General features: G+C 55.5%; 1 protein-coding gene across 2 annotated transcripts in view; it reads right to left on the reverse strand.

The window, feature by feature from the left end:
- PTPRN2 (protein tyrosine phosphatase receptor type N2) overlaps positions 1-16,051 on the reverse strand; it is a 727,688-nt gene that overhangs the window by 37,208 nt on the left and 674,429 nt on the right. For both annotated transcript variants that reach the window (XM_038559842.1, XM_038559843.1), the window contains exons 16-17: positions 12,605-12,678; positions 6,012-6,089 (exon numbers count right to left, since the gene is read on the reverse strand). In XM_038559842.1, the coding sequence (XP_038415770.1) occupies positions 6,012-6,089; positions 12,605-12,678 (152 nt within the window). The remainder of the gene's footprint in view (positions 1-6,011; positions 6,090-12,604; positions 12,679-16,051) is intronic.

Consider the following 16,051-nt stretch of genomic DNA (forward strand, 5'->3'; position numbering starts at 1 on the left):
AACTTGGTAGGAGTTTGCTTGCAAAGGTGTCTGGACTTGCCGCGCATCCAGCAGATTCCATGTGGCTGCATGTAAACACATCCCTCAGGGGACTCCAGAGCCAGGCCATATACTTCCAGGCTGGATATGCAGTCACCGCAGGGCACTCGTCATAGGCCTTCACGTCCAGGAAGTTGCCCTGGTGCCAGGGAGCACTGCCACTTAGGGCCCCTCGCAGTCCCTCGGCCCTACCCACCTGTCAGGTTAAATATCCAGACATTTCCTTAGAGTGCACTCAGGCTGTCACTTGTCCTTCTGAGATGAGAACCTGATACCAATGCATCAGATGGGGCTATGAATCCCAGAGGAGGAGGAGGAGGAGGAGGAGGAGGAGGAGGAGGGAGGGAGGGAGGTGCAGGCGGGACAGAGAGGGAGGTTGGAGGGAGAGAGGAAGAGGGAAGAGGGAGGGAGGAGGGGGGATGGGAGAAGGAAGGGAGGTGCAGGTGGATGAGGAGGAGAAGGCAGGACAGGGAGGAGGGAGGGAGGTTGGAGGGAGGAAGAGAGGAAGAGGGAGAGGGAGGAGGAAGAAAGAGGAGGAGGGAGGAGGAGGAGGGAGGGAAGGGACGTGCAGGTGGACGAGGAGGAGAAGGAAAGACAGGGAGGAGGAGAGAAGGAGGGGGAGGGAGGAGGGGGAGGAGGAGGGAGGACGGAGGGTGCAAGGGAACCAAGGACACGTTTAGGCACAAGCAGCCAGGATGTCTTCAGCCATGATCCACAGTGTCTGTTGAACAAGACGCACGACTTGCCTGGGCCTGAGTTCGATGTCTGCCTGGAGGACGCGCACGCTCCGTGGTGGGCTCCCCAGGTGGGCTCATGGCCGGTCCTGCAGCCCCAGGCTGGGTAAGGCGGCAGGACAGAGGTTTTCCATCCTCCTTGAAGGTTGATGGGTTCATGTGCCAGAAACGCAACAACACAAAGTATTTGAAGTCAAACGTCCTGGAAGATCCTGGGCGTGTGCAAGTGCTCGCACAATGGAAATCACAAATTACGTTTTTCCTAAGGAACTAACTCTCCCCAGTTCTTGAACTTCCTTTGATGTAATCCAGCAACGTGCTTCAAAACCAACGGACCCGTCAGCTAACAGGCTCAGTGACCTGGAACCAGGACAGTCCCCAAACACTCGTCCCTCCCTCCATGTGTGACTGGAGCAAGTGTGGGCTGACCCATGATCCGTGGTGAGCATCACAGGAACAGGGCTTCGGGGATAGGCTGGAGCCCCGAGGCTGTGTGGTGTCAGCTGGAAGGGGGACGCTGGGGCCCCGGGTGCCTCTGCATGACCGGGTCTGCTTGGGGGGGCTTTGATGGCAACCCCTCTCAGGCGGCCGCCCCTTCCCTCTCGTGTCTCCAGACCAGACCCGGGCAGGTGTGTAGCCACGCTGTATGTGCCGCTTGCTCGGGCCTGTTACACCTACCCTCCTGCCCCTGCCCCACCTCTGCCTCTGCTCCCCGAGGAGGTGCCTGGAGGGGATTGCTTGTGCTCTTGGCACCCCCTCCCCTGCCGTGGGAGCTGGTCATCGAGGGACACAGAGATACAAGCACTATTGAAACCAAGCCCGTCACCGTGGGAGAAGAGAAAGTGTGCTTCCTGGGAGCCTCCCAGCAGCACGCCTTTGGAAAGTGGGATGTGGAACCATGGGCGGCCTTTCTTGGTGACATGCTGATAGTGGTGTCCGTGAGGCATCCCCAGGCAGTGGCTGGACCCCGGGACTGGGCCAAGGTTTCCATCCCAAAGAGCTCACCCGTCAAGCAGGATGGAAGCCCAGAGATCCATGAATTGCCTTGGCTTGTGGAGAACAGGGTATGGTGTCCTGTGCATGTCCAGTGGGGTGTGGCACGGTTCCTGGGCTGAGGTGTTGCTGTGACCTCCTGGGGACTTAGTACCCAGCTATACTCTGCATCTGTAAACAGCCCTCATGGACCCCAACCTGGTGCCCTGTTGCCTGAATTCTGGGTTAGAAGAAATTCCCGCCTTGGAGGGACCCCTCCCCCTGTGCTGGTGAGTAAAGCTGCCACCGAGGGAAGCGCATGGAATATGACAGGAGGGGTGACCTCCTTTCTCAAATAGGGTCCCTGAGGATGAGGTGGGTGACAGGGCGTGACGGGGCGGCAGGAGGAGCTCCAGCTCTGTTCTGGGATATAGGAACCTGTGGCAGGAATGGCAGTGATGGGCCAAGTCCCCAGGGCTGTCCCTTCCTCCTGTAGCCCGGTCGTGGCCTGGCCATGGCCCATGGTCCCTGCTATGCCTCACAGAGATGTCCATCCTCCATGGAGGCCGTCCTGGCAATGCACTTGCCCCGTGGGCCTATAACACTGGCAGGTGCACGGAGCTCACCCCGTGGCCGCTTGAGACAATGTCTACACTCCAGGCCCGGGGATGGAGCACAACACAGCTACCTGGCCAGGGACGGGGCGATCCTCTGTGCACGTGGACTGTCCCAGCCATCAGACCCCAGTGGGCATGCCAGCAAGCCACGCCTCCAGCACGGTGCTTCTCTCCTTTCTGAGGAATGTGCGGAGTAAAACGCACCTGAGTCCCACAGAGCTGAGGGGAACCCTGCGGCCTGCAGCAGGCTGTGTAGACCTGGGACATCACGAGGCCCCGCGCACCAGCTGTCAGCGGGATGCGGATTGTGACCTGCTTTTATTGCCGTAAAACACACACACCATGACATGAACCCTCTTCGGCATTTGTAAGTGCAGACTTGAGTGGCACTGGTCCACTGGCAACTATCACCACCTTCCTCCCGCCTCCAGAACTCTGCTCCTCTGGCGCCCACCCTGGACTTCCTGTCTGCCTGGATCTGATTCTGCTCAGACCTCGTGGCAGGGGGACCCTGGGGCTCAGGTCCTCGGGGGTTCTCAGGGGTACGGCCCAAGGTCCCCATACCCAAAGTGCCGGTGCAGGGGTCACATACAGTAAGTGCTCGGAGTTACTTCCTTCTCTTCCTGCTCCTTTCCTTGCATGACCTGGACAAAGACCCCCCACCCCCCACCCCAACGTGTGTGTGTGTCTCTCAGGGCAGTTACACAGCACCCATTACACAGATGGGGACGTCTTCCCTGGTTCCAGCCTCAGGAGTGAGGCCCGTGGACAGCTGACCTTCACCACTTCCTCCTCCTCCTCTGCCCTCCTGTCCTGACTTCCCCCACCCCCATGCAGCTCATCAAGGACGACGACCAGAGCTTCTGGGTGCCTGCAGGCAGCCCCAGGTGTCAGCTCCTTCCTGGAAGTCAATGTAGAAGTACTGGAAGCCTCTGCATCTGGATGCGCCAGGCCTGGCTTGCTTCCCACTCCTGCCTGGCTCCTCACCCCCCTGCCCCGGCCCAGTGGCCTCTCTGGATTCCCACAGTGCCCACGCATCTGTCACAGCAGCAGAGTATTAGCCTCCATCAATGCTCTTTTCTGAGCCTCTGTAACAGGCAGGATCATGTCCCCAAACGTCACACGCACCTGGAACCTGTGGCTGTGACCTATGGAAGCAGGGCCTTGCAGGTGTGCCCAAGAGGAGGCCACGCTGGCCAGAGGGACCATATGTTTAATGATCAGGACCTTCCAAGAGGAAGGGCGTTTGAGTACAGAATTGCAGACACCCTGTGGGGGGCCAGCATGCAGATGGGGGCAGAGGTAGGAGTGATGTGTCTGTGAACTGGGGGATGCTGAGCAGGGCTGGCCATGACCAGCAGCTGGAGACACATGCGCGAACAGGCTCTCCCGCGTAGCCTCTGGGTGGAGCCCCTCGGCCCATGCCTGAATCTCAGGCTGCTGGCCTCCTGTGGTTACGGCACGCAGCCGGGAGAGGTCGTGCCCCGCATTCCTCAAGGCTGTGGCGTCTGGGTCAAGGGCATTTGGATGAGACAAAGTTCCGATGGGACTCCTCAGCAGCCCCGATGTGCTGTTGTGTATGATAACCCAGGAGGGCGAGGCTGTTGCCCGCAAAGCCTTCTTGTCCCGGGACACTTGCTGCCACGTGGAAGGATGCCCGTGGTATCCTTCCAGGGCAGCGTGACCAATGCCGGCAGTGGCTCCTGATGTCCTGTGCTTGGTCATTTTTCTCACCTTACTTCACTTAAAGATGGCTTCTTGCACCCATGGACGTGTGCCCCTCGACATCAGACCTCCAGACCCTCAGGAGGCCACCTTATGGACCGCAGACCCTGACCCGATGACTCACCCCAACAGCCACATCCGTCCATAACAAGTGGCAAGAAAAGCATTGCAGCTGTTGCACTCGCAAACCACATGGCGTTGGGCAAAGCATAAGCCTCGATGTCTTGCAACGGCAAAGACTGTCAAAACACACACAGTCCTCAACATGGACCTGGTCTGCAGTTGGCGTTGGTGGATATGAGCAACCGTTCCACTGTCCAGTGTTTGAGTGCCCTAGAGAGCCCCATGCGTGCAAGGTGATGGCTGGCCCCGACAGCCGGGAGAAGTGCCTGCCGTGTGATGGCCAGCTGGAATCCTGTGGGTCTCCCCTGCTCTGCCACACAGCTTGGAGCCCTCTGTGCCCTTTCCTCCTGAGTGTCAGAGGCCAGGGAAGCACAAGTGAGTGGCAGAGTACGCAGCGGGGTCTCTCGGTGGGCTCCTGCAAGTGTCTGGAGAACCTCAGCATGAAGGTCCTACGTGAACAGATGGCCCAGGGGTGCTGAGCTCCCCGGGCTGGGAGGGACAACCTGCTGGGTGTGACAGAGGAAAGTCGGTGCCTTGAGGGTAGTGGGACAGCCCGTCCCCACATGGCTCTAATGCCAGAGTTGAAGGGCTCTGAGCCACCATCACAGGTCTGGACAACGTAACGCTGAGGTTCGTTTTTTTTTTTTTTTTTTTTTTCTTTTTCGGGAGTGTCAAGGCCATGAGGAAGAGCCAGGGGCTGGGCAGATGTGCCCCAACCTTGGTTTCTGCTTGTCCTGTATGCATGCGTCGACATACTTAGATGGTCTCGGAGCCCTTCCCGACGTCTCTGGACCCCCCTCCTCCCTGCTCGGGCCGTCCGCACGGTGGAGACAGGAACACTTGCCCTCCCATGGGTGGAGAGGCTTCAGAGGCCTGATTGGCAAGTTGGGGAATGGGAAGCAGGGGAGCACCTTCAGCCGGGTGAGGCATTTACTCTCAGAGCTGCCACACCAGATACTGACATCACCACTGGGGATCTGGAACCACCTGGGCTTTATGCCTCACCCCGTGGCCATGGGTGTGGGGTTGGCTATCTTGGGCCTGACAGGTGCTCTGTCTGCATGGCCATGGGTGCAGGGCTGGCTGTCCTGGGCCTAACAGGTGCCCCACCCTACCTTTTGCTGCTCTCTCAGCCTTGTCCCCTGCTGGCTCTTCTGGGCGGAAGCCCAGCGGCGTGCCTGACACATGGGGGCAAGTGTGCAACCGTGCCACCTTCAAAGCCCATTCCCGCTTGGCCCTGTAGCATGGCTGAAGCCTGAGGAGGATGCGGGGGCAGGAAGGGAGGCCTCTCCCTCTCCCAGTTGTGCACCTAGTGGCTCACGCTCTTGGCGTCCCAGCCTCGGTCCAGGCGACCAGGACTGTGCCAGACAAAACACACTCGCTTGGCCTTTTGAATGCATTAAAGAGCATCGACAAGGAACAGAAACTAACGTGAGCACTGTTCTCTCCCCTCATAGGAGAGAACAACAGATAAGGACACATTTGAATGTAATACAATCACTTAAACGCTTATTAACACCACTTCTTTACGTTTCATGAAAGAAAATTGTACAGTGGTTAGAAAAGCAAGAGTCTCTAGAGCATTCAATGTCTTGGAGGGAACGTTCATACTCCAGTTTTGAAAAACAAGAGACTGATAATAAAAAACATTAAAGGACTCCCATACATCCTGAGGTTGTAACATCTGATGAGCACCACCTATAAACAAGTTTAAATTTACACCATTGAACCCATGGCCTTACTCACGATCAATTTATCAAGATCCCATTTTCAGAAAAAGTTTTGATTACAAAAGACTCACCTGCCAGAAGTCGGTGACGGTAGCAGGCAGTGGGCCCTGGGTTGCGATGTAGGCAGGATTCCTAGGGTCGTGATCCATCTGTAGGGATTAGATGATAGGCACAAAGATCAGCTTAAAAACTAGTAAAAACCAGGAAAGAAAGCAGGGGCTATGGAGGAAGTGGAGGTGGCATGTCGCATATGCCAAGTGCCAGCCGTGTCAGCACCAGAGAGAGGTCTGTGGGCGTGAGAAGGGCAGGCTGGCCTTCCTGCTCTCCCTTGGGGTTCCAACGGAGCTGGGCTTTGAGGCAGGGCCCCGGGGGCCCTGCACCTGGAGCCCTGTGACCGCACTGGCGAGCCTTCTTTATCCCTGATACTGGAGTGGCAGAGGCAGCACAAGCCAAGATGGAGACCAGGCCACTGAAGAGACCAGATGCCAGTAAACCAACAGGCTGGGCCGAGGCCGGGTGCGGGTGCACAGGGCAGGGTGCCACCAGGGGTCTGCTTCTTTGGGGTCAGCGGCTGTAGAGCGCTCAGCTACAGCCAGCATGAGTGGCCTCCACCCCAGCCACTGGCCTCCCCCACGCCACAGGCCAGCATGAGCAACTTTCCCTCTGGACATGGCTCCATCTTGGCCACAGGCCTCTACTCAGGGCACCTGCCAGCATGAGTGGCCTCCACTCTAGCTATGAACCTTGACCCCAGCTGCCTGCCAGTGTGAGCAGCCTGCACGCCCACTATAGGCCACGTGCAGGGTTCAAATCCACAGGACCTCTGGGACAGATGCAACCTCGGCTCTCTGTGGTCAGGGTCCAGGCCCCCGAACCACCCTTCGGGCTCCTGGAAGAATTAATGAACGAGTGCATTCCGCCTCCCACGAAGAGTTAGCTCCTCTCATGCGGGAGCTTGTTTCTATTACCCGGAAAGGGGCGCTGGCTTGCCGGGTCACCCGGGGTCTGCGAACGTGGTGTGCGGGCACTCCAGGGGAGATGCGCCCACCTTCCAGCAGGTCGCACCTGATTCTGGGGCCACTGTGCTGGGCAAGGGGCCAACAACGCACCAAAGGCAGCACGTGGTTGTGGGTTTCCTGGCTGGTTGATTACAAGCAGCCTGCGAGCCTCACAGGAGCTGGCCTTAAACACCTTAATTACAACATTCAACGCAAAGACCGTCTAAGCAGGGAAAAGAAGGAAAATGGGCCCAGGGACAGACCCTGGACACGGCAGTAGGGTGGAAGTGCGGTCTGAGAGCCGTGAGATGGAGGGCGCTGCCCCGCACGGCCCCACCGTGGTCCGGAGTGCAGGGGCGTCAGCATCTCATCCCTATTGGGCAGCCTGGACAGGACCGCAGAACCCATCCCAGATGGGCAGATGGGGCCTCATGCAGGAACCCCACCCGGGACCCTCCCCCCAGGTGCCAGGCAGCTGCCCACCTGTCAGACCAGATTCCTTCCCATCTGGCGCCGGAATCCACTCTGCTGCTAGCAGGTCTTGATTAAAGGTGTAAGACGCTCTGTACTTATTAAAGACACTTGTGGAGAACACATTTCCCAATACAGTGAAAGAGGAGAGGGTTTCAACCATGTGTGGTGTTACGGTGACACACGAGGACACGGGCTGTGCGCCCCGCAGCCACCTAAACCACATGGCCCTGCACCGCCTCGGGGAGCAGCCCGAAAGAGGCACCGTCTCTGGAACGCGAGTGTCCCACCAGCACTTCCCGAGAGGATGGCTGTCAGCATAAAAGGGTGCGCGTCGCACCTTATAATTACGCACATTATGGGAAGAGCATCTAAGTCACTCCCACATGACAACGGTGGGACGCTGGCTGGTGAGGGGAGGAGGGAAATGCTTTCTCTGTCTCCAATTTAGCGATTCCCAATTAAAACTGGACCTCGCTTCCAAATGCACCACAACAAACACAATACAGGTAAAATTACGTTACTCTGGCTGAAAGCCCCAATTAAAATGTTTCAGGAGAAAAAGCTTAGCAGAAAGAAGGGAGTTTTGATTTTTCAAAATACGCATTTGGGGGCGACAGCTATTTACAACAACCCCATCTCTTTCTAGCAAACAATTCTGCATAAAGAGCAAAAACCCCACCTCCTTTTCAAATCTGGTTTTCTTCTTTCTCGCCCAGAGCAATCTAGAGAGCACCACATTTGAAAATCGTTAGTGTGTTCATAGCAGCACACTTAGTCGCTTTCAAGCTGAGAAATATGTGATTAATAGTAAAAACATGAGCAGGCCTTTGGGAGGGTAAGACAAGGCAGCCTAGTGTGGGGGGGTCTCAGCTGCGTGCGCCCGTTGGAGCCCAGGCAAGGCTGCCGCCCTCCCAGCCCCCTCGGCTGCAGCCCCCGGCGGCCACGTGTGGGGCAGTAGATACCTTAACGATCACAGAGCAGCCAAAGTGTCATCAATTTAACAATGATTCAAAGACAATTAGAATTATTCCATCCTGTGCACACTCTGTTGAACAGAAAATAACTCTGGGCGGAAGCACTCGGTGCACGTGGCCCTCTCGCTGTTTGGTGCAATCTTCGGCCGGAAAAAAGTAAAGCATATATTTAACTAAATGAACAGAGGCTTTATGGTTAAGATTTCCAAGGCAAGATGAGTGTAATGAAAGGCAATGAGCTAAGTTTCTACCAACACCACCTGTTCCACCAGGAACCCCGGCCCGGGACCCCAGCACATGGACCCTGGGCGGGGAACATGGGGCTGCAGCTCCCAGAGCCCCAGGCTGCCTCTCTCCCCACCCCCAATGGCTTTCCTGTTCTGCGTACAATGCTCTTTACTTGCACTTCCCTTACATTCCCAAACATAAACTCCTGTCGCTGGTCCTCAGACCCAGTGCCTGTAGGGTGGAGCGGGGTGGGTGGCGGGACAGTTGCAGGACCTCTGGGGCCTGCTGGCTCTGAGATTCCATGTGCAGATATGTGCACACTCATCTGTATGCCCGTGGGAGTGTGTAACCCTGAGGCTCTCCGTGAAAGCCCATGTGGGTCCACGCCTCGCCCTGGGGAACTGCGTCAGACAGGACCCTCCCCATGGGACCACGTGTCATGCCAGGCCACAGGGTGCCGGGTCCCAAGTATGGTGAAGACACAATTTTGCTTTTACTGTGTTTGTTTGTTTGTTTGTTTTTCCCTCAGAAAAAGGGAACCTGTTGGTGTCGAATCCCATGTCCCTGTGGCTGGCTGGTTCTTATGTGGCAGGGTATGGGAAAAGGGTGTTCCTGTCAATGTTTAAACGCACCGACATAACACCTCACACCTAGCCGTTTGCTCTAAGTTGCGAATGGCATTTATTAAATAGGTATGAGTGGTTTTTAGAAACTCTGAACTGCATTAAAAACTCAGCAATAGGGACACCTGGGTGGCTCAGTGGTTGAGCATCTGCCTTGGGCTCAGAGCATGACCCCGGGTCCTGGGATCAAGTCCCACATCGGGCTCCCTGCATGGAGCCTGCTTCTCCCTCTGCCTGTGTCTGTCTCTGTGTTTCATGAATAAATAAAATCTTAAAAACAAAAACAAAAACACTCAGCAATGATTTCCCCAGTAGTACAAAGAAAAAAAGGTTTTTAAACTTGAGCATTCATCATGTCAAGACCAGGGACCTGCGTCCTGAGGCTTAAAGAGCTCGGCAGAGAAGCAGGTGGGCTGCTGCCATGTCCTGCGGGGAGAGCAGCTCTGTCCAGCCCGATGGCCTCGCCATGACTGTGACCCCGGGAGGGGCACACATGCTCTTACTCTGAAATCTCAGGGAGTAAACGTGCATGTTTTCCTTCTCTCGTCCTATCTGCCTGCCCCTGCACCTGCCTTTTCTGACATTTAGAGCAAATTTCACCAAACGTTTTCTTAAAAACAAGTGACTATCAGCCAGAGGTTTCAAGTTACAAGTTATTTTCTAGATGTCCAGTCTTCCTATAGGAATTTACTGAGAAACGGTGGCTTCCGTAATCGACAGCAAAAGAGGCTGACTTAGGAGCTGAAGCTATTTTCATATTTTCTTCTGAATTGAGATTTAAGTAAATTACAGAATGTAACACACACACATAGATGCCTGCTTGCAAATACTTCCTGAGAACCAGAAAGCTGGCCCCCATATTTGGCCAATTTCTCCTGATATTCGGGACATCTAACCGGTCACCCTTTCGTGAGGAGCCCACGTACACCTACCCACATTCTGAATTAAAATGTCAAACCATTTTTTCCCCTCCCTCCATAAACAGAGGAATGAAGGAGAAGTGTGGTTTCAAGGGGTGGGGGCATCTCAGGCCTGTCCCTGGCAAGGACATTTATGTGCTGCTTGGGGTGCCTGGATGCATCCTCAGGAACAGCCAGGCTGCAGGCCTGGGCGGTGCTGATGGGCTGCCCCACACACATGCTGTGCAGGAAAACAGAATTCCCATTTACTTTGGTGACCTTTGCTCTCAAAGCAAAGACTGCACGTTATTTACCACTGGATGACTTCCCTGGAATTTAATGAGGACCTTGTACAAATATGACAGATGTAATTATTGTAGTTTTATTCCATGCAGCCAGGGTCTTCTTGGGCTATAATTGTTAGCTTTGCATTGGGAATGCTGCTAGGAAGCTTGTTATCACGGCACCTTCGGTTATTTCAGAAAGAGGATGTACCGCGGTTCATCCTCACAACCCAAATTAGGAAAAGAGAATCGTGGCATGAATGAAGGGGAAAGAAAGGTTGCCTTAAATCTCTTCTCTTCCCTGGCAGCGCCTCCGGACCGAGTGCCTGCCCGGTGGGGTCGGGGTGGGGGGCGCCATCCTGCGTTTCCCGTAAGGGAAGGGTGGCAGGGATGGCAGAAGGTTCTGGAGCACCCTCACTGCTGAATGGCCCCCGGGGAGGACGCGGCTCCCGCACTGATGTTGCATTGCAGCTGGGGGTGACCGACAGCAGGAAGCTAGAGCCCATGAATGGGGGGTGGGGTGGGCATGCCCCAGCCCTGGACGTTCATCTTTTACACTTGAAAATAATTGCTTTGCTTCCCTTCCCAGCCCTGTCACATGGTTCGTGCCTGAGATGAGGCCGCCAGTAGGAGGGCATGGCTCTCTGGGCTGATCTGCAAGCCATCACCACGGCCCCGTGGGGACCCCATTGAGGCACGTACAGTTCCCCGCCTCACCAGAGACGATGCCCTACCCATGGAATGAGGCTTTGGCTTGATTTCTGAATCAGAATTAATGGAAAAATACTAAGCACAGCAGGGCATTTATTGAGAAAGACAGGGCGGCTCTGGATGAGAGCTTCGGGAACACAGATGGGACTGGCCCTTGGGGTTTCCTACGCTGGACCTAATGGAGCCACTCCTTAAAAATCACTGCAGGAGCTGAGCTCTGGGCTCAGGGAGTGTGGAGGGGGCAGCCGACCAGCCCTTAACCCAGTTTCTGGCAGTGAGGATGCTACTGTGTTCTCGCTGTGCATGGGAGGGGCTGGGAGAAGGGATCCGACCCTGGCATAGGGACTCCTAAGAACACACCTGATACAAATCTAACCAGTGGCTACAGGAATGTTCTAGTAGCAGCAGCAGCAGCTGCTTGAGATTAGGTGGCGGATGTTCTCACAGAAAGCCTGCTCTGGGGCAGGTGGGGTTGTTGGGGCACTGCGGGGTATGACTCACTGCCTTACCCAGCCCCCCACGTGCCCCCAGCAAGCTCCCAGGGCTGGAACCCTCCACACCTGGCTCTACCACATGCAAACTTGAGATTTGGTGAGACATCCTGACACTTCTCTGATGACCAGGGTTGACATACACACTTTACAGGGTGTGGAGGGGGTGGGGGCACGTCAGCCTCCTGCAGAAGCCCCACCAGCTCCCAAAGTCTCTGCCACCAACCATGCTCCTTAACACACTCATCCCGTGGATGGACGCTCATTCCATGTACAATCATTCTTGCTCCACGTGGAAGAGCCAGGCTGGCGCCTGGGTCTGACCTTGGAGATGGGATTGGTCACTGTCAGGGTGCTCTGACTTTCCCTCCTATTGCTCTCCCGTGGGGTTCATGACAGGGGACACTGCTCCAGGTGTGGGCTGCAGGGGACTCTCTGGAAGCCAGTGCCTGGGGGTCATGGGGTCTCCTCCCGGGCGCTCTGTTCTCAGAAACAGAAAGCCCGGCCCCAGGAGGCATGGTCCTGTGCATGGCTGCTGCTTGTCTTGACAGGAAGGCCTGCCTGGAAACACCCCTGGGGACTGGCCTATGCACTCTGCCTTGGACCCTCCAGGTCTTTAACAAGGGCACAGTTTGGGTCTCATTTCTTCCATTTCTCCTGAATACATAAGGAACCAGTGGGTCTAGAAAACAGGAATGCAACCCACCACAGATTTTCCTAAAAGTCACGGGTTCCAGTCAGTAAAACAGCAGTAAACCAGCTGCAGCCATGGCTGGGCCCCTCAAGCCAGCGGACCTAGGGCTGCTCCCACCTGGGGAGGACCCAGCCCAGGCCAGCTGCTTGAAGCTGGTCACCTGGTTAAGACTAATTACCCGGTTCACTAGTTGCCTAGTTGAGACTAACCCTCCAGTTGAGCCCAGTCACCTGCTGAGATCCCCCGGGCTCGTGGCCCCAGGAGCAGGCCCCGCCAGAAGGTACTCACGATGGGGCTGGCGTTGATATAGTCTGAGCTGCTGTGGCTGTTCTCTGACTTCAGCAGGACCCTGGAGTGATCATCTGCAAGCAACCCCAAAGGCATAAAGTTAGATCTGCATACAGGCCTGTGTCCACGAGGGGCCACTCAGGGAAACAGCAGGTGTTGAATACGCTTCGAGGGCTGCCCGCTGTGACCCCAGTGGCCCTGCCCGGGACTCTGTCCCTGCCCTTCCATCCTCCATCCAGCTCCTTCCCCGTGACGGGTGGAGCAACAGGGCGCATAGGTTTCACCTGCAGAATTGAGGTATTGTTATGTTTTTCTTACACAGAATCCTCAAACCAGGATCAGGCGTTCCTCTACAGTATTTTATTTTATTTTTTTAAAAGATTTATGTATTTATTCATAAGAGACACAGAGAGAGGCAGAGACACAGGCAGAGGGAGAAGTAGGCTCTCTGCGGGGAGCCGAATGTGGGACTTGATCCCTGGACTCCAGGATTACGCCCTGAGCCAAAGGCAGACGCTTAAATGCTAAGCCACACAAGCATCCCATTTCTGCAGTATTTTATTTAGGATTTCCCTGTAACCAGCAGACACGTGTGGAGGCATATAGCAAATGCATGAGTATTAAGATATCAGGCAACTGTTCTCCACATACACTCATGTGCTCTGGAAATGGTCAAATCAGGAGATTATAGGACTATTCGGGGGAAAACAGGAGAAAAAGACAAAGTAGCTAAAGAAGGAAGAGAGATGGTGCAGGGGGGAGGCTCCGCACCCACGTGCCTCCAACATGCATGACGGCTCAACTGAGGTGGCGACTGGATGCATTGGTGGGGGTGAAGGGAGTGGGGCTGTCAAAGCTTGGAGTTTGACACAGGAATTATTCTTAATTCTGGTTCTGGAACAACCACCTCCCCGTGGACAGTGACTTTGCCTATCTTCAGGAACTTTCTAAGCCGCATCCTGAGGGACGTTGAGGAGGGGTGCGGGGAGCAGGGCGGTGCTGGTTCCTCCTGCTGACAGGCTCGGGGTGGGGTGGGGGATGCCCTGACAGCCCCTCCTTCTTCCCATTGTCTCTGGGGCTGCGGTCACTGTCTCTGTCCTCTGTGAGGTGCAGCTGGGAACCAAGGGCCACCAAACATGGCAGCACGCTCAACTCTGCCCTCTGCTCTGGTCCCTGCCTTTGGGCGCCACACACAATACCCATTTCTTTTCTTCTGAGACACTGAAGACAAGCTGGCTGGAGCCTCAGGAGCCAGGGAAGCACGGGGTCGTGTCTCGCCCCCGACCCACATCTTAGCAGAGCATCCGCTTCTAGGCCCCCACCTGAGAGCAGCTTGGGCAGCAGGGGCAGGAAGTCATGGGGACATGGCTGTGCCTCAGGTTTCTTCCATTTCTCTAGGAGATTTTAATTTTTTTTTTTTTTTAACAACTGTGGGGCTTGGAAACTTGGGTGAGTCCACTGGCCTGGACATCATCCTGTCGGTCTTAGTGGGATACCGACGTTAGCTTTCTCCAGTAGAGGAGAAGCACCCAGAGACGAGCAGGAGCACACAGGTGCTCATATACGCATGTCCACCCCACCCAAAGGCAGTGCAAACACTCAGAAATCACAATGGCAGCTGCCGAGGCCTTCCCCTAAGGCGTCAATAGTGATACAGAATCCTACTGCTCAGGCAGTGAAAATTGGCACAATTTCCAGTGGCTGGAAATTGAAATAAGATTTACCAGAAAAGTTGGTCAACTCTGACATCCCCACACGTCACAAATGCTACCAAACGTACCGGGAGAGCTCCATGCACCTGGTTCCACGTTGCCCCCGGCTCCCTTGTTGCTGTGACCGGTAGCCTGGAAACTTTGGCTCAGCCCTGCACACCGGCATGCTAGCCATGGAAGGGCTTCTGCTGAGACTCGGGCAAACCGCCCCTACCCGAGACCCATGTTCCCCCAAGGAGATGTGGAAGTATGGAAGGCAGCTGCCCCATCCAAGTCACAGGAGAATCGCAGCTGGATTCCTCTTCCCAGAGATGAGGCGACCAAGGACAAAGAAGTTTCACCGTCCTCCCCGGACCCATTCTGACTCCTGGATGTCTGCAGTCATCGGTCACTCGACTCCAGCCCTCCCCCTTCCCATGTCGGCATCTGTACTGAGGCTGGAGGGTTCTTCAGGACGCCAGGCTGTCATCTTGGTCTGCAGCTTTCCTTACCCCAACACCCTGCCTCTTGGCCTACTGGCCTGTTGTCCGGTGAGTGGAATGAGCTGGGACCCCATCACACTACCCCAAATGAAGTTCAGGAAGCCCAGTTCCATGGCGGGGTCCTTATGCATACCTCAAGATGGGAACCATGATGTGCTGCTCAGAAGCAGTTGCCTTCTAGCAGGATGCACCAGGTCTAGTGTTGTGGCCTACACAGAATTCTGGAATAAAAAAAGCAGAGCTTCTGGCTGCTTCCAGAGGGTTCCAGATGGCCTCCCAGGGGCCCTGCTCCATGGAATATGGTCAGCACAGCCAACTTCAGGCACTGCCGAGAGTGGCAATGGGGACCCGTCCTGACTGTCAGAGAACCTTTCACAAAGAACAGTCACTGGCCAAGGGACGGCAGGTGTATCGGGAGGAAGGACTGCAGCCACCAGCCTCTGGCTTCAGGGGCACGCCGAGATGGTGCCAACATCACCCCGTTGGACAGGTGCAGGCTTGGGGGCTGCTGGGCACCCTCTACCTCCAAGGGGATGGATGGCACTGCCTGGCCTGAAAGCACCTGGCCAAGAGAACAAGAGCCAGTTGACTTTCCTAGTCAGAAAATTAAGAAAACACTTCACAAATTTGGGCATCTTGGTGAAATAAAAACGCAATCTAACATTTTTGCTTGGCACTCAGAGCTTGGCACTCTGGCGGCTGAGGGGATGGGCTGTTGGAGCACCTGAGCCTGGCTGTGAGGACAGCTATCCTTGAAGCTCATGTCCTGCAGGCCTAGGACAAGGGCTTCCAGAGCTGCAGAGTTCTGCTGCCTTCCCATTACGCCCTTGATTTTGTGGCAACACGCCGATTTCAAAATTAACAGTGAACTTCTTTTGTTTTTAATATTGGGCCATCTAAACTTCCATCTGAAACACCTAGAGTGGCATTGGAAGGGTCGGAGCGTGGCAGAGCGACATTCACATGGCAGGGACGGCCCAGGGGGTGTTTCCATGGGGTGGGCAACTCTCAACTGTTTGTGGTTCACTTGTCCTGTTCATCTTTTTCACAAAAGCTGATACGGAAGCCAACGAGCTGATGTCAGATTGAGTCTTTGTAAGGCAAAGGGTGGGCAGGGTGGCCTGGCAGGATTGCAGGTTCACTCAAGGTCGTCGGAGCAGGTTAGAGGTAAGGGTGGGGTGGGGCTCGGGAGCAAACTCTCCTCTCCCTTGCCTGTGCCCAGCAGACTAAGTGCTGTTCCTTGGGACGGCCAG

The sequence above is a fragment of the Canis lupus genome, chromosome 16, assembly GCF_011100685.1.
Source record: "Canis lupus familiaris isolate Mischka breed German Shepherd chromosome 16, alternate assembly UU_Cfam_GSD_1.0, whole genome shotgun sequence".
NCBI lineage: Eukaryota > Metazoa > Chordata > Mammalia > Carnivora > Canidae > Canis > Canis lupus.